The sequence below is a fragment of the Conger conger genome, chromosome 17 (assembly GCF_963514075.1).
Source record: "Conger conger chromosome 17, fConCon1.1, whole genome shotgun sequence".
Taxonomy (NCBI): domain Eukaryota; kingdom Metazoa; phylum Chordata; class Actinopteri; order Anguilliformes; family Congridae; genus Conger; species Conger conger.
This window is the reverse complement of record NC_083776.1, coordinates 20406460-20431060: the sequence shown is the minus strand read 5'-3', so window position 1 is coordinate 20431060 and position 24601 is coordinate 20406460. Positions and strand designations below refer to the sequence as shown.

The following is a 24601-nucleotide window of genomic DNA, read 5'->3' as shown; positions in this document are numbered from 1 at the left end:
CTGCACATTAGCCAGCTGACCTTCCCGAACAGAGCTCATACCAGACGTGAGTTCAAGACGGCGAATGTTTCAGGCGAATTTAGTTCGCAGCAAACACTTAATGTTGAACAATTTTAAATGACGATTCCATTTAGTACATCACCAATGCCTTTTTAATACAAATCGATTCGACTTAGGTCTAACAATGCCAGCTAGCTGATTCGTTCCTAACTTTTACTTTTAAAGCTAAGAACTAATATTATATTCATCCAAACGTATTATAACAGCCAAATGATTGTCAATGTTTGTTCTCGCGTTTTCCCGATTAGCAGCCATTTTTGTTCTCCGTACACTTATTCAAACTGTTAGCTAACATTAGTGCCGAAGTGTAAAAAGATTTAATATGTTGCCAAACATTAGCTAACGTTCGTGCTGAAAAGTAAAAAGTTTGAATATGTTAGTGTACGTTAGCTAACATTCGTGGCAAAGGGTAAAATGAATTAATATGTTGCTGAGCATTAGCTGATGTTTGCCATCTTGAACACGTCAGTATAAATATGGCACACTGGTGTCAGAAGCCCTGCTGTGCTGTAGTAGCCACAATGCCATGGCTCCCAGACAGAAGAGATGACTGCTATATACAGGGTGAATACACTGGGCGGGGGGGTTTCTGTACACATTGAATTGAAATGAAGCGGGAGGGGTTCTGTGTAATTGCATAATTGCTTCTTTTCTTTTAAACGGTTAATGCTGAATACCGCCTGGTCTCATTTTCGTTGAGTGAAGCCCCCCTGTGATTTAGTTCTCTTGCTTGTCTCAGCTGCAGTAGTTTAATAGTCTTCAGCAGCAGCTTCCAACCCCAGGTTAGCCTGTTCCCTTTCAGGCTGATAAAATGCCACCCTATATTAAATTATATTTTGTCGTCCTCGGCCGTTTGCAATGTAACATTGGGGAAAAGGAAAAAAGCTTACGTGACAAAACCAAAATATTTGCTGAGATGAACTTTGGCTTCATAAATGATGCCAAGTTTATAGCTGTGTGGCAGAAGTGATGTCCAAAATTATATATTTTATTCCCTTTTATCTTTTATTATTTTGAGCCTTTCTTGATTACTGTTCTGAATAATGCAAATGTCATTGTTTTGTTCTGAATAGGTTCAAGGTCTATTGCACATTGATTGTTTTACAAAATGTAATTAATATCATGTTTAAATCTTTTGCACATGTACCTGGTTAATGTAATTGTAGTTTACTGTTCTTGATTGCCCTGCTCTAATTGATACCAGCAAACATTTTATATTTTTCTAATGGACTTCGTTCAAATCACTTGGTCACATACAATTTTGACATTGTTTTAACTGCTACTTGCATACTGTACTAAATGTACTAAAAATACATGCTAAAACATACACTCCTATACCATGAAACAAGTGCATGAAGCCAAGGCATGTGAACCGGGATCAGAAGTAAAAATTCCTAAAACATTGTTGTGATTGTGCTAACAAGTTGGTGGATATAAATAACTTTTCATAAGGTCAAATTTCAAGGTATTATGAATGATAATTAAAAAGACAACATTTAATAATCTTGCCACAATGCATTTGGATGACATTAAATTTAGGTCGTGAAATTGCATATGCGCAGGTGTCAAAAGCACTTCACTTTCCGTAATTATCTTCTCCCGGTTGGTAATTATTGTCATAAAGACCCTCTTCAGCCCCACCTGAGCATCTGCTTACAACGCTAGTGTGTATAGGAGAGGCACCACACTGGATCTCTGCATGGTGATTCAGGTCCTCTTCGTGCTGAATAATGCATGACAAGTTAACCGAGTCACTGCACCGTGCCATCCGGAAAAGAGAGACGAGACATAAAAACTGGGGGGGTAATATCACCGCGACTAAAGCCACTGGTAAGCCGTGCATATTATGAGTGGTTAAAAAACATTTAAAGCTCTTTATTGTAATTATGAGAGCCTTCTGGATGGAGTGTTCACTCGATGAGTCCCATGGCTCCCTCCGTTTGCAGCTCTGCTAAGCACACGCGTCTAACCGCGGGATGGAAATTGAGGGTAATTGCATGTTCGCCCCATAGATATCGCAAGCTGGCAAACAGCGGGAGTTTTTTTTTTTTTTCAGAATTTGCCAATTTACTTCAGCGGCTGTTCGCCTCCAACTTGTTTAGGTGCCCGGCTAGTAGGTTCTACTTCTTCTGTGTCCATTAGTGCTCACCTTCTGATGGGCTCAAAGGAGCTCAGGGCCCAGAGTTCGGATTCAAATGACAACTGCATGTGGAAATACGTACATGTAAGTACACGTGAATAAGTAAATGTAAACAAATAATTTAACAAATAAAAGTATATTTCTCCACTAGCATGGTGTCAAGCATTCAACCCAAGGCCTAGTTTTTCACATTAATCACTCAGCCTTTCTGTATATATTTCATTGGCGGCCTCCCTGATGGATGATTATTCTATTCCCTGTCCAGATTAAAAGCCAGCGAACAGCTGTGCCCCTCCCTTTCTTTCCTCATCGGCACCTCTGTGTCTCCATCTCCTAACTCTCTCTGTCACAATAAAATGATAATTATGAGCTTCTCATTCCACCGTGTTGGTCCGATAATATTTTATTCATTCAACATCCATATACATGTTTTGCTTACTGTTCCAACTCTCTACCCAAGCCCACTTTAGAAGTGTTTGAAAAGAGGAGTGCTTAAAGGTGATAGTCCTTTGAGCACCCTTACAGATTTGCTGCTACGTGCATTTCTGATTTGTGTTTCACAGCATATTTTTCCACTTACTTTATTCTGAAGATATTCCATGGCCAGTTGAGATGTCAGGGTGTGTATAGAATTATTTACATATCCTGCATATGCCGAAGATGAAAATTATCTTAAATGCATGAGAAGATATTGGAAAACATACAGCAAAATAAGCCATGAGTATCGAGATTAAAAAGTTTTTTGCCGTCTTAAGGCTTATGGGGTCAAATGTAACGCTATTCTTGTCCTGCATTACTTTGCATTGTTATTGCCACTTTTCTTAAAATGCATTTTTCACATAATTACTTTTCAATAAATTGTCCATAGGCACAGCTACTAAATTGCCTCATTTTCCTCGCAGCAATTGAATGCTGCTAAACCGAAAGTTTCGTCTTTGTTTTGCAGCCTCTCTGTCAGAACAGTCATTGTAGAGTCCAACTGGGAACTAGCTGATTGTGACTGCCAGTATATCAATCATACCTGGAAGTGATAAAGGCCTTGTGAACCTGGGAACGGGTACAATTTAGCCCCGATCCTGCTGATCCAGCGCAAGGCTGGTCCACAAGTGGCACATTACATTGTTCAGAGTTTCCCCGCTCACGCTGAGGCAAATTAGTAGTACCTTCTAAACCAGTGGGCGGTGGAAGAAGAAAGATTTTTCGCTTTTCATTAAGCGAAGCTTTATAGTACATAGCCTGCGTACACCGCCATTAGACTGCTGTGCATAATGAAGCTAGCCTCCCACCCCCATGGCTCTGATGCCGAATGAAGAAGTTGAATGTTGATGTTGAATGCGATAGAAGGCATCGAATTCCACAGCCTGAACTACCGCCACAACTCCTACGACATGTTTGAGCTTTCATCTTTACACTTAGCGATGGCAGTTCGTTTGACATTTGACTGTAAATGGCACCTTTTATCTCGTCTCAATTTCAATACAAATGTGCTGTGTTCTGGCCGGAAGATCAGTGTGGTAGATTGAAGTGTGTTTGAAATGTATACATTTAAAAAGAACACAAAGCATAAAAGTCTGTGTGTCATGTGTTGCTGTTTGGTTCAAGCTTCAATTGCCTCCAGGTCTTTACTTGCAATTCACAGTAACTTCAAGGTTGAAAAAATAAAATCAATCAATCAAAAACATTGGCAAATGTGTGGTGATAAATAGTGTGACTGTTTTGCAGTTCTGCTCCTTTTAGCAAGCTAGAACGCTTGATTAGCAAACTGGCCAAGTCAGCTGTGCTCTGCTGGCCTACAGTTACAAATTGCAGGTAACCTTCAATTATACCCCACAAGTAACACAAACAGTTTAGCCAAACAACATATTATACATCTCCTCCAGGCCTTCTCTGGGAAATGAGGCAGCTGTGAAATTTTCACCATGAAATTCCACTATCTTAATCTTACCTCAAATGTTAATAACGTTTAAATATGGCTACGCTTTCATTTAAAGTACCAAGTTTATACTTATTTGTTATTCCTCATTGGTTTCCTCCTTGAACATCTCTGATCTGGATGAAGAAATACACTCACTGATTCGTTGTGTGTTCTTCAGCATACTACAGTTGTAATGTGTGGTTATTTGTTTTACTGTCACCTTCCTGTCAGCTTTGACCAGTCCGGCCATTCTCCTCTGACGTCTCTCATTAACAAGGCATTTCTGTCTGACTGGATTTGTTCTTTTTTTTTTTTTTGCAGCATTCTTTGCAAACTATAGAGACTAAAGGTGTGTGAAAATCCCAGGAGATCAGCAGTTTCTGAGATATTCAAACCACCCTGTCTGCCAACAACAATCATTCCACGGTCAAAGTCACTTAGATCACATTTTTCCCTATTCTGACTGTTGATGTGAGCATTACCTGAAGCTCCTGACCCGACTGCTGCAGCTCTAATATTCTTTTCAGTTCTAACTTGCTATTAGTCAAATAAATAAATAAATAAATAAATAAATAAATAAATGTGTATGAGAAGGTCATGGTAGAGGAAGAAAAGATGTACAGACCTTCCAATCGCTGCTCAGAAAAAAAAGAAAAGTATTATCCTTCAGGTCTGTGCAGTGGGGATGTCAAGGACAGTCATTACACAAGATCAAGGTGCCATACCTCATTTATTCTAAATGATTGTGCGTTCCTGGCCGTTTGAAATGAAATGGATGAAATCACAAATTCTGAAAACATCTATCATTTGTATTTTCCTCTTCTCCTGGGCAATGAAAAGAAAAGCTATTACTTTCCTGGTTGGGGTGGGTGGGGTGTCCATTTTTAATTTGCATTGTGATTTAAAGCGTATAAACAGAACCCAAATGGGGCATTTTCCTTCAACTCCTCTGATCAGCGGTGCAGGGATCACATTAGCATCGATAGTACATTGGATTTTCAAAGTTGCAGAGACACTATTTTCGTGCAGCATGGAGTTGAGAATTCAGAAACTGCCTCATGAACATTTGTAAGCATCAGTTGCCTGCAGTGGACAAGCAGAGGAGTAATTGCATTTTTTTTTATCATATCTTTGCCTTGGCTTCTCTTAAAGGTGTGTGTGTGTGTGTGTGTGTGTGTGTGTGTGTGTGTGTGTGTGTGTGTGTGTATGTCACATCTTTATGAGAAGCAGAGGCATAGATATAAAATTTCCGTCTGAATGAACTACCATCCTCCGTGAGCATGTCATTCCAAATATATATAGCGAGGAACATTAGTGATGAGCTTTAGCTTTTTTTTGGTCCGAGCATTTTTGCATGCCGTTAACCTGGCAGTGACATGGTTTACAAACGGCTGTTTGGGTTTATGAGATGGTTTTGTTTGCGCGCACCCTTTAGAACCCATAGTCTGGACAGCCAAAGTGTTAAAAGGAGCCATCAGGTCTTTTACCTGCAGGATCAATGTCAGTGCAAATTTCAGATTGCTTTCCTGATAGGCGCCAGGTTATCTGTGATTCAACTTTAATAGGTTATTGAGCGCTTCAGCATTTAGGGACCAGGGCTGTATTTCACGCTATTGACAATCAGATCCCCGCAACTTTCTCATTAACATACACTAGGACAAACAGTATTAATCTTCACAGCAGTACCGCGGGTAGGTGAGATACTGTAATGTTGGGGGGGGGGGGGGGGTTGCAGTTTTGTGAGACTTTTAAATGTATAGAATGGGGGCTAATGTAGTTGGGTAGGTGAAGTAGGGTTGTTAGTTTAGAGTAGAGAATAAATGCATAAAATGAATACTCACCCGCATGCACATGCACACACACAGACAGACAGACACATACCTCCTTTAAGGAGATTGTTGTAAAGGATTCCAGGATTGCAGGTTGTTTTCAGTTTTTTAGAATACTACAGTTTGAGTGGAAAATTTCAATATCAAATGTACTTTGAAATGTATGAACTTTGAATCAAAGCCCGAATCTTCAGTTCTATTTCTCACCTAAAATCCAAAGCAGAAATGGAGATCATTCACACATGTCTATGACTGCTTTGCCATAATAAGAGATGATGCAAGATAAATAAATTGAAATTGTACAAGTAATATCATGGAACATCAAAACTACAATGACTTCTATAGGTACACACAGAGCTTGCTGTAGCCTCGTCAAGGATGACTTGCATCGGGTTGACGTCCTTTGATTTGATCCATTTGATTAAATGCCGCTGGATATTTAAGCGCTTTTGGATATTTGCCTTTTTCAAGAAGAAACCTGGGAATCGAATGGAAGTGGAAGCTTTATTCATCCCTGTGGGCTGGCTTTGTGGTGTCATGGAGCTACCCAGCTGTCGCCAGACAACCCTAATCCATAACTCACACCATGCCCTTGGACTCGTCAATGAACTGCGGTGTGGATGTCACTTCAATATCTCTGCATGCTTGAGCTTGGTAGACCAGATCGGGGGGAAAATGGGGTCATACCGGGGTCTGAGGAAGAGCGAAAGAAGGAGGTGGGTTTTACCCCCCACTTTATAGAGCAATGCACTCCAGCAAGTCGGCCCCAATTAAGTCTGATACAAATCAGCTTTATCCTTAACATAGCGAAACTAATTTAAGCAGGCGTTTCATTTAGGTCGTAAAGCTTTTGATTACATTTTCTTTTTTAATTTTGATCGATTTTTGAACTCACTAAACCTAACACGCTAAGTAATGTAATACAGTATACAGTATAGGAACAACAGCTTCCATTAGTTACAAGTTAAGTGCATAAATTGATTCCCATCCCTAATCTAAGCAGCACCTGACTGCTCACTTGATTTAAAAATTGGGATTCCGACATTCATGAGTTTTACTTATGAACCCAATCTTATTCCTTTTAGCTGTCTGGACTGACAGTAGCGAGAGTTTTCAAAAAGGTAGCGTGAGGTGAGCACCAAAAACACAGCATGTAGAAAGATTCCTGTGACACGCTGTTCTGGAAATTTAAACAGAACTACTCAACTAAGTGTTTCGGGGTAATTCAGGCCGAGTTCACTCTTCATCTAGCTCAAAATGCTTCTCAGCAGGAGCAGAAAGCAGGGAAGATTATGGAGGCGAGGGAACCAAGGTAGTTCGGAGCTGTGATAGAACACTTGACAGGAGAATTATCATTTTCTTAGAAGACACCCCCGTCTTGACTTAAACACTGTAACTCATTAGCTGTCTTCACTTCGTAAAAAAGTACTGTGCCCACAGGAGCAATAGTAGGGTCCCATCTGGAATTTAAACCATGCTCATGAACATTTCATTATAATGGTCTCATCTGGGGCTTTTATTGAATAATAAATAACCCAAAAGTGTTCACACATGCTCAGCCATATGCACAACCGTTCTCTTTGTAGCTGAACCACACATACAGTGAGTTCCATGTGTCTGGGGACAAAGACATATTCTTTCTTAATTTGGCTCTGTACTCCGCGATTTTATATTTGTAATCAAACAATTTACATGTGGGAAAACAATTCACACTTTGGTTTCACAGTGTAGAAATGACAGCACTTTTAATACATAAGCCCCTCCTCTCCCACCCCACATTTCAGGGCACCATAATGTCTGGGACATATTAATGTTATGTAAATGACAGTAGTCGTGTTCAGTACTTTATCACATTCTTTTCATGCAACGACTGCTTGAACTCTTTGACCCATGCTGCTATGAGCAATCACATCATCAATGAAATCAAGTGAGCCAGTGTCTGGCTACCATACAAGCCCCAACACCGTGATTCAGAGATGAGGGGGGTGCTCTGGATCTTGGGTAGTTCCCTTTAGCCTCCAGACATTGCTCTTGCCATCGCTCCGATATAAGTGAATCTTGGTTTCATCTGTCCACAAGACCTTTTTCTAGAACTCTCCAGGCTCTTATGTACTACTTGGCAAGCTGTAACCTGGTCATTGTGGTTTTGCAGTTTTAAATTCCAGTGTAGCTTCTGTAGATCTGTTTGTGAAAGTCATCTGTGGGACAGTAGTGACCGACACATCCGCACCTGCCTCCTGAAGAGTGTTTCTCATCTGTTGGTTTTTTTCTTCATTATGGTGAGAATTCTTAAGTTCTTAACCGCTTACTATTTTTCAAACTATTTTCCCTCTCATTTGGATATTCTACTTTTCCAGTTCATATATTACCTAACTGTAAGCTGTCCAAACCATTTGAATAATGGATTTCTGAATACATTTCTGTTATATCCATCTGCCGTTACACCTTGCCGACCAGCAGGGGATGAGCTGCCCCCTGTATAGCCAGGTTTCTCCTGAGATTTCTTCCCATTGGGGGGTTTGGTCTCCCCACTGTTCGAGAGTTTTTTTTATTCACTACAGTTTTTTTTTACTGCACATTCTTGTGGTCTGGTGTTTGCTCTTCTGCTACTCTGCTTCTGTTACTATGTAAAACATGTCTGTGGCAGTCTGTAAGAAGAGCTATACAAATGAAACTGAACTGAATTGAATCAACCATGGAGGTCTCCCTTAGCTTACCGGGTGCTTTGAGATTACTGAGTTTACCTGTTCTCTCTTTCTTCTTAATGTTTCAAACTGTTGATTTTGGTAAGCCATACGGTTTGGCTGTATGGCTTTTTTTTTATTTTTATTTTTTTCTCAGCCTCATATTGGCTTCCTTGACTTTAATTTGCACAGTTCTGGTTCTCATGTTGACATGCCAATAAGAAATCAAAAGCCTAGAATCGTGACTAGATACTGAAAGCTCTCCAGTGTCTGCACTAAGGAAGCAATTGAATGCACCTGACTAATCTGAAACACCTGTTGAGCCATTTGTCCCAAACATAATGGTGCCCTGAAATGCTACTATGAAAAGTGCTTATTGCAGCAATTTCTACACAGTGAAATTAAATATATAAAAAAATAATCAAAGAACAATTTTTGTTTCAAGACATGTAGAGCTGACTGTATGCGCTGCTTGTGATAGAATATTACATTTTGTGGAAAAGTAAAATTCACATTAAAGTCTCTTTTTTAGTAGTCATTATCAGCTTAGCAGTGCTGTAGCTTTTAGTCTTACTCATGCATGCATGTTTGATAAGTACAACTTTGAACTGACATGCTGAAGTCTGTGTAATGAAATGTATTACCAAGTCTATGCAGAACTGTCACAATGGTGTTGCCTATCCCTGTAAAAACCTTGTAGTGAAAAACACTGTTCTGCTGAAGTCTATTCTCCCTCCTTTTCTGGAAAGACAATAATCCTTTTAAGCTTTGTTGGGCTACTGCATCCAATCCCCAGCAGCCATAGCACCATGCCCCCCTGGTTCTTCTGAATGGCTGAAGCTAAGCAGGTGTGGGCATGGTTAACACTTGAGCTCTACATGCAGAAGCCATGTTGACTCTTTCTGTAGTTTTATAATCACTAGACTTGTACATTCTGATATTAATGCAAATTATGTTTTTTACCACCCTTAACTGCAAGGAATTGCACCAGATGGTCACAAATAACCAGAAGGCAATCAATTTTCTTCTGATCATATGCTGTACTATGACTGTATTTGCATACATTTTATTTAATCTTTAATCAGTTTCAAATTGGATATTATAGTTTTGCCCTTTTTTTTATTCCATAATGAATTGATTGAGATCTAGACATAAGTGAAATGTTGCGCTCTTACCGGACTGGCATTTGAAGATTTAGATGACACTAAATCTTCAACTGAAGGTCGAACAAGCTGTCAGCACCACCCAAACTGTGAGATTAAATTACCGTTTCATGTGATCTACACCTTGTGATGGTGAATAGATGGTCTGATCTGTAAAGTAATATTGGCAGAAGCCCCGGGCCCCTACGTGGAGATGTCCAGCAGATGGTGAAATAGGCAGCGGGGTTTGTGATAAACTGAATCAACATGCTGACACAAACAAACTAAGTGTACAGTATGTAAATATATTTTTTTATGCACGTTATCTGATGATTCAGGTCAAGTGCTTTGCTGAAGCATACAGCACTGCCATACTTGTGATTGTATCTTGTCGATGTTCTCGTTATAAACTCTGGTCCTTAAACCACGATGTGGCAGCACATATTCTATTTATTGCCCATGAGATTCTGCTTGCTATGGATGGTGTTTTACAGCATCATCGATAGACACACAAATAAGATGCCTTGAGGCATTTCATTTTCAGGCTACGAGCTGCAGGCTCCTGTGAGGGATTGTTGAGGGAAACTACTTTAACCGGCCCAAAAAGACATCCTCCTCAAGAGCACACTTTCAGGTTATTACCACAAAGCTTCCATCATCTACATCCATCGTGGTGTCCCCACTCTAAGTCAACACGACCTTGTCAGAGAAAATGACTAAATGTAGATTTCCTTTTCTTTCTTTTTTTTTTTGAACGCTGAAGTGCTGCACTATCATTTGGCTTGGACTCAAATGCTATAAAGCATTCAACATCAAGGCTATCTGACATAGAGACCAGCTGACCACACTGAGGGGTTTCTGCAGGCTGTGTTGAGAGGCCTCTGCATTTGGACCTGGTTCCCTGACCAGAGCTTTGACACGCCAGCTCATGTACAGTAAAACGCCTGTGAAGTTCATGAAACCTGACAGGTTATCTTAAAGGAACAATAGGTAAGATTTTGTGTTAAAACATTGTTACAAGACCATTGTAAATCCCTTCCTATCATTGAAAAAGGCTCACTGGCATATTGACTGTATTTATAGTCCTTAAATTCTAGTTTCAAAATATGCTGTGACTGGCCGGCACTCTACCAAAACATTATATAGCTTTACAATAATTCAAGCTCATTGGTTGAAAATTGGTTCTAATTGCAACAGCCAATGGCATTTCAACATCAGCACGTTCAGAGAAGGGGTGGGATAAACAGTGGTGTCGTTTGAGTGTGTTTGTTGCTGCTCTTCTCTTGACCGTTAGAAGTCTGAAATTACCTATTGTACCTTTTAGTGTTTTGTGCCCAGTTCAAAGGAACACTAGAAGATTCTGGCATACATTGAATGTTACTGTATGCCTGTGCGTTACCGAACACATTTATTGCGTACTATCTTAAAAATAGTAAGGAACACTGTTGGGAGCTAGCAGCAGTCTAACATTATACCAGGGGTCCCCAGTATTGTCTGAAAAGGGCCTGTCGTTAGCCACGGACCCCTTGCCGAGCTCAGACCTCACGTTCCCACGAGCAGTACCTCACCATGAGGTGTCTCGGGGACGAACTCAAGTACTCCGAACGTTCTGGAGCCCTGGTAAGTTCTACTGAACTTCCAGCCCAGTCTCGTGAAGGGTGTGATGCAAATCTGGTATACGATGTCCTGTATTCAATGTATTCCTATATGTGTATTTATCACATATGATTATAGTAAGATATACTTTATTATAATCAATCAAAAGAATAGAGTTATACAGATTACAGGATATATATCATCTTTCAGTTTGCTGATCATATGCAAGTTACATATAGCTCTATATTTAGCTCTTTCTAATTTACCTTTCCACCATGATGTTAAAATTCAAGGTACACCCCTCAAATACCCATCATCTTTGGCCTTAGCCTTATCCTATAGCTCCCCCTTCCTGACGTTTAAAAGAAACTATTCCTGGAATATTATGTTGATCTAAACTCTAAAAACTTCTCTACATTTTTCTACTTTATAGAGTACCTTAATGAGAAATAAAAGACATAAAAATAAAAAGAAACTTATAATGTATTACTTTTATGTATTACTTTTCCTACTTCTACAAGTAATATAGATTATAATTACCACTCAAGCTTGATTATAGTTGTTCTGCGTTGCTCTTTCGACATCAGTCCTGTTGCCACAACTCTTGGGCTAAGTCCGCACCGCGTACGTCACTCCGTTCTCCATATCCATATCCTGGAGTGGCGCGCAGAGGGAGCGCGCCACTCCAGCTTGACTACAGCTGTCTTGCGTTGCTCTCTCTTCAACAGCCCTTAGATATCTTCAACAGCGAAATTCTAAGAGGGTTTTTTCTTCTCTCCTTCTTTCTTCTTATTTTTTCTCTGCTTTTTAACGTCTTAAAGCTCACTCCTTATATATCCTTAGCTCGTATAAAAGTGTACCTTTTTTTGATAAGAAATGTCCCCAATATACCGAGTAGGAAGACATTTATCTCTTATGCAACTTTTTTAATGACCATATTCATTACTTCTGTTTGTCTCACTGTCATTTTCTCATACCTCAAAGGAAATTTCCCCAATACTTTATCTCATGTGCCCCTCCGGTTGGGAGTTTCCACCATCTCAATATACGAGTGGAAAAACACTAGCTCTTATGTAATTTTTCAATGAACCTATTCATCACTGGTATTTGTCTCCCTGTCATAATCTCTCCTTGGACTCTCTCCAAACTTTGACTTCATACAAGCCAGAAGTTAGTGCCCTCCACCATCTCGACACACTCTTCAGGTGCCCCTCTCCGCGGCGCCTTAAGGGATCTACAAAGGACATCCAGCCAATAGCTGAGTGTAAATCATCCCCAAACTCCTCTACAGTCAGTCCTTTGAATCTATCCAATACATTATCAGATTATAATCAGGGAGGCCCTTAATATTCTTTCGGTATTGACATCCCTTCTGTTTTCCTTATCTTTTTTCTTTAGCCAGGCATTGTGCTCCTCCCCTGTAGGGTTGGGGTATTCCCTGACTGCTCGCTCAGCATGTTGAATCTCCTCCAAGGTTATGCTGGAACTCATTCTGTGCATGGCCTCAGTCAGAACTTTAACCTTGCTCCTTAGTACTCTAAATCTAAGTCCCCTGACTTCAGACTCCTCCGCTGACAAGTAGGGCTGCTCATTATCTCTGAACCGCATATTTTTCCTCTTACGGGTGTTCTTGCTACCACCTCAATGGCGTGTGCGAGGGGTTAACAATGCATTCCTTCCTAACCCATCCCTGTCAATCTCTCATCAGGGGGGCCTAGGGCCGGGTCCTCGACAGGCCAGTGTGGTTTGATGTTTTTGTGTGCCCTGCACTTAGACCCCTGATTCTACTTATCAAGATCTTGATTGAAGACCATGATTAGTTCATTATTTGAATCGCGAGTTGTAGCTCTGGTCTAAAACACAAACCGGCACCAACACTGGCCTTTTTCTGATAAGGTTTGTGGCCCCTGGTCTAATATCTTGACTTGTTGGCAGAGTTCTGTCTGCCAGTAGGAATCCATTTCCCCAGTACTCTGTGCTACTGGAGATGCTGTAGTGGAAGGCATGCCCCAAAGTCCTGGCCAAATTCTCCCAATTCTGACCATTTATCCATTCCCCAGATTAACCTCATCCCGTGTGTTTGGCCTTTTAATCACTGCTATGGGTGCTATGCATTGGTACTGGACAATTTTAGTTCCTCACCCTCTCTGCAAAGCTCTTTTAGACCCTCAGACACGATGAATGGTGTTACAGTAAATACACCCAATCGATTCTCATTATTAGAGAGGTTGCAAGTTTTGTTGTCGGGTGAGTCACTGCTGCAAAGAACACAAACATCTCCATCATGTACCCAGTAAGGGGACCAGCAACACAAAGGAATACAGTCAGAGAAGGCTGTGTGTAAGACACGCTGGTGACCCATGATTCATTGGGAATATTACTGAGAATAAACACAGAAGACAAAGGGGAGAGGCAGAGCTATGAGCGCAATGTTAGTCCACAGAACATGAGCCCATTGTCCAGCCAAGCAGACCCCAGTTCTTCAAGCAGAACGACCTGGGGGCGGACATTTTGCATGACATTTAAGATCCTCCATTTCCTCCTCCTGAATAGAAGTCCATTTCAACTGTGACATTTGAATGCAAATTTCAGCAGGGCAATGACTTTTATATCTGTCTCTTTGTAGGAAAGAAACACACTATCATTTTCAAAGTATTAAAAGATACCGGTGATAGACAAAAATAACTTCCATTATGCTTTTCAGACTAAAAGCAGAGGTAATTAATTTTCTGCATAATTTTTTAACAATCTGTTCAGTGTGGAGTTTTAAGTATTCCCAGGAGTAAAGAAGCATACCTGGCATATCTTTGTTTTTAAATATGTAACAAACTGGACCTATTCAAATGTTCTTTGCCTATGGGGTGTTTGCATGAATAGAATTATAATGTAACAAGGAGAAGAAGAGAAAATAGCTGAAGCATGTGTCAATCGCAGAAAGCTACTACATTATCAGTCACATTCATATTGATTTAACTGGGAGTCTTACTGTTTACAGAAACGGACGTATTTGAGAATTCCTACCGAGCTCTACAAGGGTTAAGAAATATGGCTGGGAATCCTTACTCCACCAAAATGGAGACGGTATAATTAGTCACAGACGGCTTAAGGGCTGGGAAACAATCTGACTGAATGATGTATCGATCCAAGGGCAGGAGAAAAAGTTGGTAATTTTCAGCCTTTTACAGAGCTCCATCATCTAGAGGGAACACGCTCACCTAATGTATGTGCTGTTTGTCAAAGGAAATGAATGTTTCTGCGGGTTAAAGAATCCCCGGGGTCAGGCTGGAGTTATCTGTAAGGGGTGTTTCCCTTGCAGGAGAAATTGCTTCACAGAATTAAGGTTATATATTTTTTTTTTTGCTAGGGCAACCGTCATGCCCTAGGATGCAGTTTTCCTAGTGGAGGGGCTTACAAGTCCAGAGTCTGCAGTTCAGAAAAGGAGGCTCTGAAAACATGTTGGGTTTATTAAATCTCTGGATCCCGACACGCTTAATGAGCCATTTTCCACGTACTGTAACTCACACTTGGCTGCCTGGCTCTGGCATTGGGGGTTTTTCGAGAGAAGACGCAGCAGTGCTGCACTTTAAGTCAAGCGGTGCGCTAATTTGACTTTGATTTAGATCCTGGCTGTCCAAAGCAGTGTAAGAGCACAGAAGGTGGCGCGTGGGAGGGAATGGAGCCGGGCTGCTCTCCCATCCATTTTGTTGAGCAGAATCTCGCTCCGCCCGCTGAAATGGGCTGATATTTCTCCAGCCGCCGCTCCTCACTGCAGGGCGTTTAGGAGTAAGACAGAGAGCGACCCTTCTCCACGCGTCTACGGTAGAGCCGGTGAATCACGAAATGTACGGAGTGGCATGTGGCCCGCCAAGCTGTTACCAGTGAAAGGTACTGCAGTCTGGGAAAGCGAATGCCGTCATTCAGGCCAGGGTGATGCATACTGTCGTAGTGGAACTGCGCACGCGATCGACAGGCTACTATATATGATGTCATCGGCAGTCAGACATTTAAGTTTGCAGAGGTGAGGAGTGATGGGTTGAGGAGTAATGGGGCCATTACTGTATATAGGCTTGTATAGCTCAGTAAAATGTTCAGTGCCAACTCTGAGTATAATATACCGCATGGTTCCTGATGGTTAATATGTACTGTACTCTGTCAGAGTTGAATGAGCACTGGACTTCTTACTGTGAGCCAATGAGCCAATTTTGTTGTCTACCAGCTGAGGAGAACGAAGAATACCTCTTGAAGACCAGAATGTACAGTGGGGCACAAAAGTCTGAGACCATACTAAACTTTCTTTTTTTCGATGTAATCATAAAAATGAACAGTAAGTTTTAGGATTTTGAAAAATGTAAAACAAATTATAGTTACTTCAAAGCTTGAAGACCAAAGAAGAGAAAGGACTGCTACACAATCCACAATCGCCTGACCTCAACCCCATTGAATATTTATTGCAACACTTGACAAAAGCCAAGCATTCAGTAACATTACAAGATGCCATTTGTGGTCCATGCCAGCTTGAGTGCATGCTGCCAATAAAGCAAAGAGGACATACCAAATACTAAAATTCTGAAATTCATGTACATTTTTCAAAGATTAAACTTTTCACTTAAATTATTATGCTGATAATGTAATTTGTAATGTGTCTATTAAATTAGGAAAGAATGCAAAATAGAAGCACTGGTCTCAGACTTTTGGACCCTGCTGTATATGCAAGTAAAAGTGTTTTTTTGAAACCCTCTTTAGAAGTATTGCCATTGTATGAGGTTCAGACTGAAAGTTCAGACAGGTGCTGTTCCACTGTCCTCCATACTTACAGAACATAAAGACTGATGCTGGGCATTCCGCAGTCCTCTAAAGGCCTGCAGTTCCAGGGGATCCCAGCAGGAGAGAGAAGGGGGGAGTGGGGGAAGGGGTACAGGGTACTAGGCTGGCTGAGTAGGATCCAGACCCCTCCTTCTTACACCTGTGTCTGAGACAGCCGCATCCTTTCACTTAGTCTGCTGCAAATTAAACGTCTAAGAACACACCGACAAAATGCAGGCAATTTCAACTAAATCAATCAGCAACTTCAGCTTCACTGGAATTGCAATGGATTGCATGAAAAGTGAGTTTTCTTTCCAGATCAGGTAATCATTTTATGGCAAGCATGTCAGTACTTTCTGGCCCGATCAAGCCAAGTTCTGCTGTCCCTGGATGGTAAACACACACTGATCTTTATCTGCAACTGCAGTGAGCCTAGGTGAACTACACAAAATGGTTACTATGCAATTATCTACATAGCTTCTTCTAAACTGTGTGTGATCCACCACTAAAACTCACATAAATGCATATGAATTCAAACTAACCTGCAGGACCAACTTGTAAAACCAACAAAAATCTTTTTTGAAGACGATTGATGCAACGACCCGTAAAACTGATACAACCGCAGTTATGAGTACAGTTTGTGAAAGTACATTGTCAATGGCTGTGTTTTCATTGCACCGTCTGCATATAAAAGGCAAGCAAATCTGTTTGCGAGAAGTATTTCAAGACTCAAATAGGATTTCTATTGATCTAGTTAACCCTAAAGTAACAAACTATAGGTAAGTTAACCATCATGTTTCTATTACTTCTGTGACCTGAACAGACATCTCTAATCTGTGCCATCACCACAGAGATTTATGCCCCCTTATTTTCTCCCCTGAAGATCTACAGCGAGGGGGACTGGAACCAGTTAAGCTGGTTACTGGGTCCAATGCTTTGCTAAAATGTATTGAACTACATTGGGGGAAAAATGAGTTATCCCCTGCAGTTCTGAAACCACAGTCTTACAGAGAACTTGGCGATACATGAAGTGTAATCATTATGGTTCCCATGCATATTGAATAGTGTTTAAATGTTAATTATTTGATCCACATGGAATAGATGGAGTTATTATGGACAGGTCACCTTCTCGTGTTGCGCTTGTTATTAAATATCCAATTATTGTTTTCAAATTCATGCACCTTGTAACAGGAATCTAACAAGCTAACATGATTAACTGTAGATGAGAGCTTTAAACACTTTTGCTGCTGAACACAAATCCGATAATCTTGCTGTACATTTGTGTGTGTGTGTGTGTGTGTGTGTGTGTGGGTACACACAATATATAAAACTCTGTCGAAGTGGAAGTTTAATGCTGCACCAAAAACAACCTCTTGTTTTGATTTTCTATGCAAATCTCCCTCACTTTTCTGTGTACAGTGGTAGACAAAACTGGCAGCAGAAAACCTTACAGTTAAAATTTTATTGAACTTATATCCATGTGTAATTAGGTTCAGTTCAGATACAGATCATTTTGGAAAAGGAAGCCAATAATTGTAGTGACTGTCTGTGTGTACAGGGAGAAAGTATTTATTTACTAAGAACGCAGTTGTAAAACATTGCCAATGATTCCAAACCCCTCCTGCGAAATCCCCAGTGCCACACCGGTTTGTTGATGAAAAACCATGTTTACCCAAGTTTTTCCTTTTACTTCCAATTCAGAATACCCAGTCGTGTTCCTAAGCCTGGTGCAGTGTTGTTTCCGGGCCTCTCTGTTCGGTTTGCGCTGTCGAGGACACGCCTCACCCTAAACACGCTGCGCTGTGCTGCCTCTTGTTTTCTGGCCACAGATCAGCGGTTGAGCTAATGTAGGCAGTGCACTGGAGCGGTACGCTCGTGTGGGTAGACTGCAGGAACCCAACCTATCACAACTGTTGGTGAGACGTGGTCACCCCATCCACGTCCAGGCAAACGCTCTGGCCAGTTCTGAGCCATCCCAGTTAGGCCACTGGCCACATTCTTCATCCGATGTCACATACTGGAACGGGGCCTTTACCGGATGAGCAACCCAGCAATCCTGGGTTAGGGCACAATTACTGTATGCGAAATGTATTATCTTTTTATTTGTATTTTTGTTTTTTTTCCCCTCAATCTTGAATGTGCAATCATTCACCAGCGTTTTGCTATACCGTCCACTATACATCTGGCATGGCAGAGACTGCCACTTTCTCTCCTCTGAAACGTGATGTCGCACCACTTTTCCGGTTTATGCCACGGTCGGGAAGTTGAGCGTAAACGATCATGACTCTGAATATGCTTCACATGCAGCTTGTGCAAGCAGATTGCAGGCACCTGAACAACCTGTAGAGGGCGGTGGCGAGTGATGACACAGCCAACACGCCGGCCTATTATAAATCACATTCTGGGGCTGTCATCACTGTCTACACTCCATCCACACAATGAAACAGGATGAGTGTCTTCACAGAATGAGTCAGCCAGTAGCCTTCAGTAACAGTTTTTGAAATCATTTTTACCCCTTATCCGAACAGGAAGAACACAAACAATTTTGTTTAAGAAACTGATTTGAGCTTCAATTAAACAGCGATCATAAATTGCAATTCAGACCTATGTTATCTGGTCAAACTCCTGCCCTTAATAAGAAAAATGCATTAGGATGTTGACTTCTTTTAAAAGCATAATGCCTAATTCCTAATACTGAGAAGTGAAATATAGTCGTCTGCTACCTAACAGTTAGAACTACACTGAATACACGGCTTATAACAGTCATTAGATTTTACACATGAATCCGTTTCTATGGTTTCTTTTCTTATCCTGCTTTTCCGCCACTGGAGGCAAAAAAAATATCAATATGAGTCAGAGCTTAAACAGCCTGCTCCAGGACACAAGAACACATTTTAATTGCACAATTTTAACATATGATGCAGTGAATGTTTCCTTCTGAACATATCAAGATTAATGCGTAGTCATCTACGGCAGACATTGCCCTGACAAAATACATAAATAAATAAAACTGAATATCGAGCCTGTATCTATGGTGTACTGCACCAGTGATTCTTAGTGATAGTGAGCTCATTTCTCCTAATGTATTTGACTCCTCCAAGAGAGTTGGTGCCAAAAGCTTATTCCCCAACAAGATGGCAGCGATAATGTATACGCGAGCTCTGCAGTAGACTAGCGTTCACCACAGCTTTGTTGTAAGAGGACCAGCATAACTAATGCCCCAAGACTGAGGTGCCACCGGCCAGGACAGAGAGAGAAAGTTAATGAGAAATGACCCGTGGCATAAACTGGTTCCAGCTGGACAGTGAGAACTCTCTATCTGCTCGCTTTCATTGCGCAGAGATGAGTGAAATATCATCCGATGAAAATGCAAATTTCCATAATTGTCTCAGCAACCAGACAGTTTTTCAAAAGGTCAAATCTCAATTTTAAGCGTGAAATTGTCTCGTAAAGGATCCGGTAATTCATGAAAGGAATACACCTCTGAGTCGGTCTTGTTCGGAGGCGTGCAGTTTATTTGTAGATAATTGGTCGAAGCACTGATTAATTTGTAAATTGATTTGGACTTCAGTTAAACAGTGATCATACATTGCCGTAGCAATTCAGACCTAAGTTACTTGGTTAGAAAAATGCATGAGCGTGCTGACTCCTTCCAAAAGCATAATTAATCACAGTTTCTAATTCCTAATGCTGAGAAGTGAACATGATGGCAGAAATAATATATAAGCAAGCTCTGCAGTACACTAGCTTTACTCTCAGCTTTGTTGTAAGTGGACCAGCAGAACTAATGCCCCAAGACTCAGCTGACACTGAACATTACAGAGAGAGAAAATTAATGAGAAATGACCCATGGCAAGAACTGAAAATCATTTGTATTTTTGTAATTTTAGAAACATTGTTCATGAAGAGCCGAGATTGACAAATCAACCATCACACATGCACATAAATATACAGTCCTGTGTGTGTGTGTATTTACATATAGCTCTTTGACCGTCCTTGCCATGACAAGACTTTTCTTTTGTTAAAAAAGATAAAATTATGCCTTCTCGATATGCCTTCAAGACAGACCCTTGTCACACCAGGAACAGGATAAAAACCCAAAGGCGGTATTAACACATTTCCTAGCAGAAACCGCATAGCCGCACGTTCCCAGTGCTCCGAGCTCGACTGCCCTCGGTCCCCGCCGCCCTGCCCGGGGGTGCAGTGTGAACGGGGTTGTCGCGCACGGAGCGAGAAGGGAAATGGAAATCTGTAACATCTGCCTGACAGACCCACACGCACGCACATCACAAGCTATCACGGAGCAGACGGCCATGTGAAAAATTCAGAGGGTCTTAATGCACCAAGAAGTCTCCTCTCAAACCTGGGGGAGAGCAGTGCGGGGTGGCCCACTTCAGGAACTCAAAGTCCTGTACACTTCACAGAGCAGTCCACAGACCTCCACAGAACAGAACTGACTGTCGGTTATTCTGTTTGCCTACATGGCTTTAAGGTGTGACCCCCTTAAAGGGATAGTTCACACTCTGAGAATTTTTTTTAATTTTAGTTTTTATATTTTTTCTTTTATTGTATGTCTTGGATTGATGAGTGTTTTTATGTGCAATGAGGGGTCATTTAAACACAGATGTTTCTGAAAATTAGCTGGCTTTAAGAGACCAGTGTCAGGGGTATTTAGTGGTTTTAAACACTTCAAATCATTCACAATCAGCTTGTATACTTATGTTACATATGAACAATGAACAGTTAGTGTATAGTGCTTGTTCACAATTGTAAATGTCCATTATTATATCTTGCCAATTATACGTTCCTTGAGCTTGGTAATATGAGGTGGCATACACCACAGGTAATTGTTCCAAACAAACATAAAAATAAATGTTATTTTTTTTGAAAGAATAATTCAGTTAATAATTTTGTATAATCTTTATCTTGGGGGAGAAAAAGCTACAATACCGCAAGGCTACATTTAAGCTGCAACAGAAAAAAGGTCACAAAGTCTATTTATATTCAATATCTGAGTCGATGGCAAGAAGTCTGTCGAGTGCAAGATTTGCAAACTAATTTAATAAAAACATCAGAAGAATAGAATTGCATTCGGCTTGGAACAGCCAAAAATAAGTTGGCAAAGAAGTGGATAAATCTGCCAGCTGGTTTAAGATGCAATAATAACACCCACCCCTTAAATGAGGTTGAACAGGGATTTAGGACCATATGCAATACACATGGGTTTGTGGAAAAATAAAGTACTTGCAAGGTTGTAAAGCATGGTTAGGAAATGTTCCAGTACATCTCATATTATGAAAAATTGTCTCTTAATACTGTTATGTAAAACATTTAAATAATTAAGCATCCAAAATTTTGCAAAGATTTGCCAGAAAAAACTGCTTTGCTTGAATTATGTGGACGAGAGAGTAATTAATTTCCATCGTGCTTCTATGTGGTTGATGAAGACAAATAAATACATCACGGAAAACGAAAACTGGCATTCCGAAATTGCCTAGATTAGAAGGCGAAAGAGGGTTATTTCGCTAACTTTTCCCCTGTCAGTAATAGGGCATTCCGAAGCTAATTCTGTATAATGGCTCCGATAAGGCACAGCTCCCAGCATTCCGGAAAGTGAGCGTATCGGAGTGCAACATGTCCTATTAAGGCTTGACATCGGCACTTAATCATCCCAAAGCAATCGCATATTCCATTTGGTCCGGAGAGGTAAAAATCCATTTCCCATTTGGACTGTACCTTTAATAAATAGTACGCAAACACACTTGGGCTCTCCTCGGTCTGATGTAAAAAGCCCCTGACGCTGTTTTATTCATCCTTGACAATTTGGCTAATGCAAGAACCATGTTGGCACCTGTAAATATTTCATTTGAACATTGGCAAGATTGGAATGCGACATTAGTAGAACATTATTCTCCCCTCCTGAAAGGAGCAGGGGGGCTTAAGTGGGGTCACTGAGGCAGAGTTATTTTAAACAGTAGACTGTGCTGCCATGCGCTCTCTCAGCTGCCGGCGTTGGAGGCAGTATAAAACCACAGTTTGTCTGGAGAAAGTAAACACGCCACTTCTCCTGCCTTTTTTCCCCCCTGGCAGTAGCGCAGGCAGAGACGTTATATTTTCGAACCTTTTCAACGATCTGAGCAGTTGAAACACTGATGCTCTCCTTTCCACAATAATAGTGCTGAGATCTGTGTCCTGTTTGGAATCGTACAGGATGTGCAAATTCATAGGGTGGGAATCGGAACCACGAGGCAAGCTTATAAGCAGGAGTTCAGTTTCTCATACAGAAATCACCTGACTGAATCACTGATTTATATATTTTTGTAAGCACTTTTTGTAAGGGAACTTAATGGGATGTCTGCTTTTCTCTTACATCCACCACAGTCTATTCAAAGGACAGTGAATCCAATTTATTTTAACTGTACACACTTGAGATTTGAACAGCAACTTATGAACTCACATTTTAGCATCAAGCTCTTATTACCAGCAGTGCTTCTCGCTGCTCTCGAGTCACACGTGTAAAGACAGGGGGCGTTATCGACGAAAACACAGTGACGGGCAAACCGGCTCGCACCGGTAAACTTCAGAACTCACCACAGTGAAGTCGTCGCTGGAGCAGTTCTGCCCGCTGAAGTTGCAGCTCTTCAGCATCTCGTCCAGCTGGTGCCCCGTCCTGTTGAAGATGTCCTGCATGTCGGGGGCAGGGTACTCCAAATCGGTGGGCCTGTGTCCATCCTTGTTTTTGGGCGGGAGCCCGGTCAGGTTGGCCAGGTGGTAGATGTCGGCGTCGTTGAGGGCGCTGTGTCTGAATCGGTTGATGTTGCAGATGGTCACCGCCGGGAAGACCATCTCCTTGCTCACCTCCTCGTTCAGCGAGGTGACGTGCGAGTGCTCCAGGTACGACATGGCGCACTTGGCCGCCTGGTACAGGAAGAGCACCAGTGAGGCCAGGAAGGCCAGCGCCCACAGGGTCTGCCGGATGCCCAGGCGGCCGGAGACGAAGACGTGGTTGATCCCATGCAGGGAGCAGGAGCTGGCGAAGCCCAGGAGGTCTCTGGCCGGGGGAGCTCCGCTCTCCTCGATCAGGCTCTCCCTGTCCCCGTCCGGCTTGCCTTTCTGCTTCTCATCCTCCTCGGCAAACTTGATTTTGCACACAAATTCGATCGGCATGTGGGCAGCCAGGTCTGCGTCGGGGGGGTGGGGGGCCGGTTTCTCAATAACGACGGTCAGCCCGGGCTCCTCTCCTCCCGCTCCCGCTTCCGCTCTCTCTCTCCCCAACTGATCTCACAAACTCCAGAAAAGAAAGAGCAGGCAGAGTCCCCGCTGCCGTCTCCGCTGCCTGCCTGCGCTCGCCGCTACGGACCGCCGCTGGCCGCTGCTCTGGATCCCTGTCTCCACGCCACGCTCCGGTCCGCTCACCGAGCCTTGCTTATCAGCGGCAACGCAGCTGTCAAAAAAAAAAACACCCGGCGCGCGCCCCAGCCCTCTACTTCAGACCCGCAGATGAAAATGCAGCATTTTGAGCGGACTCAAAAGAAGCCGGGGGCTGCTTAATAATTCATGAGCGAGCAACATAGTGATTATTTCCCCCCTCTCTCTCTCTCTCTCTCTCTCTCTCTCTCTCTCTCCGGCGAGAGCTGAGACTTCCCACTCTGCAGCCTCTCCCCGCAGAAAGTCCTGCCGTCTGATCCACTTGTTTGAGCCGCTCTGTTGCTCCGACTGCGTCGAGTTGGTGCCAGAAGGTTACTCTGCTGAAAAATCCCGGGCCCACGGTAGTCCCGCGCGGGGAGGGGGGGGGGGGGGGGGGGGGCGGGCGGTTGCGAGGGGGCAGGGAGGGTCCTTTTTTAGCGCTCTTTCCCAGGTCCCCCGTGAGTGACTAATTGGAACGATAATGGGAAATGAGGGGAGCGGAAATGAACACCAAGCCCCTCTTCATGATCAATCTTCTCTTCGGAACCGAAATAAAATGAAAGACTATTGATCCGGCAGGAGCATCTGTCAGAGATTAGGGCAGGCAGTACAACGGCCCTTTTCTTACGGGGAATTAATGGTGGCATCACAAGCATCCAGAATGAATTTAAATTAGCGGCAGCCTTCAGATGTGTAACGAGACGACATTAGAGATGTTGAAATAAAGTATCGATTTCCCTGTTTTCGCCCGCTTTTACAGTGCACTTTCCTCACCGTTAATGGCCTTTCCCCCCCGATTGCCAAACAAAATTATGTAAATAGGAAACATAAAAGCACTCGTTCTAATGCGCAATTTATTCCTCCTGTCGGATTAGTCATGCAGGGCACGTGAGGGTGGGCGCAGACCCCCGGAGAAAAAGAGCGTTTAAAGGTGAACTTAATAGCTTTAAATATGTGGGTGCCGTACTCTTTTGAGAGCCTCTGTCAGGCTGAACAAAGCCGAACAGTATTATTAGATTTTTCTT

The 24601-nt window shown here is 42.1% G+C and overlaps 1 protein-coding gene across 2 annotated transcripts in view; it reads right to left on the bottom strand.

Moving 5' to 3' along the window:
* The window catches only part of asic4a (acid-sensing (proton-gated) ion channel family member 4a), a 78179-nt gene extending 54843 nt beyond the window's left edge, over positions 1-23336 (bottom strand). For both annotated transcript variants that reach the window (XM_061226348.1, XM_061226349.1), the window contains exon 1: positions 22761-23336. In XM_061226348.1, coding sequence (XP_061082332.1) covers positions 22761-23336 — 576 coding nt within the window. The remainder of the gene's footprint in view (positions 1-22760) is intronic.
* Between the last annotated feature and the right edge of the window lie 1265 nt (positions 23337-24601).